General features: G+C 39.4%; 1 protein-coding gene across 1 annotated transcript in view; it reads right to left on the bottom strand.

The window, feature by feature from the left end:
- Positions 1-954: 954 nt before the first annotated feature.
- The window catches only part of LOC102262976 (heat shock transcription factor, Y-linked), a 1,639-nt gene continuing 589 nt past the window's right edge, over positions 955-2,004 (bottom strand). The window contains exon 2 of the mRNA XM_005862660.1: positions 955-1,617. Within this exon, the coding sequence (XP_005862722.1) occupies positions 955-1,617 (663 nt within the window). The remainder of the gene's footprint in view (positions 1,618-2,004) is intronic.

Below are 2,004 nucleotides of genomic sequence, written 5' to 3'. Positions count from 1 at the left end.
TGCACCAGGCCTCTATCCTATATAATAAAAGGGTAATATGCAAACTGACCCTAACAGCAGAAAGACTGGGAATGACTGGTCACTATGACACACACTGACCACCAGGGGGCAGATGCTCAATGCAGGAGCTGCCCCCTGGTGGTCAGGGCGCTCCCACAGGGGGAGCTCTGCTCAGCCACAAGCCACAAGCCAGTACAGCAGTGGTGGTGGTAGCCTCTCCCGCCTCCTCAGCAGCACTAAGGATGTCCAACTGCAGCTTAGGCCTGCTCCCCGCTGGCAAGTGGACATCCCCCGAGGGCTCCCGGGCTGCCAGAGGGATGTCTGATTGCCAGCTTAGGCCCAATCCCCTGGGGAGCGGGCCTAAGTCAGCAGGTGGTCAACCCCCGAGGGGTCCCAGACTGTGAGAGGGCACAGGCCAGGCTGAGGGACCCCCTCCCTCAAGTGCACAAATTTTTGTGCACCGGGCGTCTAGTATATAAATAAGTAGAAGAATATCCTGTGTTTATGGATTGGTAGAATTAACATCATTTAAATGTCCATACTACCCAAAGCATTCTACAGATTCAATGCAATCCCTATGAAAGTACCAACAGCATATTTCACAGACCTATAATAAATACTCCAAAAATTTATATGAAACCAAAAAAGACCCCAAATAGCCACAGCAATCTGGAGAAAGAACAACAAAGTTGGAGGAATCACAATACCAGATATCAAGTTATACTACAAGGCCACTGTATATAGCCTGCCATATAAATAAGACATCATTTTACTTTCAACTACTTCAAAAATAAGAACAATGAAACCATAAAATTGAACATGTAAGTTTATTGTTCAAAAAGAGAATTGCAGGCATTTTACTGATATTGCCAACATAAATTTTAATTTTTGCTCTCCTGGGGCATCTGGTATTTCTTTGGTAGATCAGTTGTAATTAGGATGATTTTCATATAATCAATGTGTCTGAGGAGTTGATCTTGAAAGGGAGGTGGCAGATGTATCTGCTATCATTGTCATTGGGAAGTTTGGGTTGCCTACGGGTTGCAGGGTAGAAGGAAGACCATCAATGACTGGTGAATAAGAATATCTATTTGGAAAAGTAGAAGGCTGGACCATCCTTTCAAAATAACTTCTCTGTAAGGGAGAAATAATGTGGTTCTGAGAAGCGGAAGTTGTAGTTGTAATGAAATTCACCATGCGGGTATTTGCTTGAGTGTAGCTGCTATGTGAATGCACAGGAAAGGTAGTCAACTGATTTGAAATAGCATATCGATCCATTACAATTTGTTCTGATGGTCTAACTAAAGTGGATGATGGAGGAGAAAAATTACTTCTCCTTTGAGCAGTTGTCTTAGCAATTATCTGGCTGGTAGCAGGATTTCTTATTAGAGGCATATTTAAATTTGTGGAGTGTGGAAATACACTTTCTTCACTTGATTCAGCAACAAAACCAGAATTATGGTTATCCACATGACTATCTGCTCCAAAATGCTTCTTATTGAAATCTTGAAATAATGAAGATGCTGGAGAAGCATTTTTAATCCCAACTCTTCTTTTCATTCTTACTAGGAGTTGGGGACAGCCTCGTTTAAAATTGGGATTATGAAAAAACTGTAGCTAAAACCAAACGAGAAAGTTATTTAGTGACATTTTAAACCAAGATACAAGAATGTTACAAACCTATTCTATAAAATATGATTTCAGTCTTATCACATAAAGTTAATGTCATCAAGTAATACATGTACACTGTTAATATATTTGAAAGTTTACTTATTAGCAAGGACATTTAATTGTGATTTTCAAGCAAAAATGTGTTGTATATTTACAGTACTTGTGAATACCGTTTCAAGTGGTTTCAGGACCTTTATTTAAATAGACCTCATTGATAAGGTTCAAAGTTACTAGCAAAATTTCCTATAATTCTGAATGTTTATGCCCAAGTTGTCCTAAATTTAGAAGAATAATTTTACAAATCTGGTTTTAGCTTATATATATAAACATATT

This window comes from Myotis brandtii, unplaced genomic scaffold (genome assembly GCF_000412655.1).
Source record: "Myotis brandtii unplaced genomic scaffold, ASM41265v1 scaffold165, whole genome shotgun sequence".
NCBI lineage: Eukaryota > Metazoa > Chordata > Mammalia > Chiroptera > Vespertilionidae > Myotis > Myotis brandtii.
This window is presented reverse-complemented; position numbering and strand designations above follow the sequence as displayed.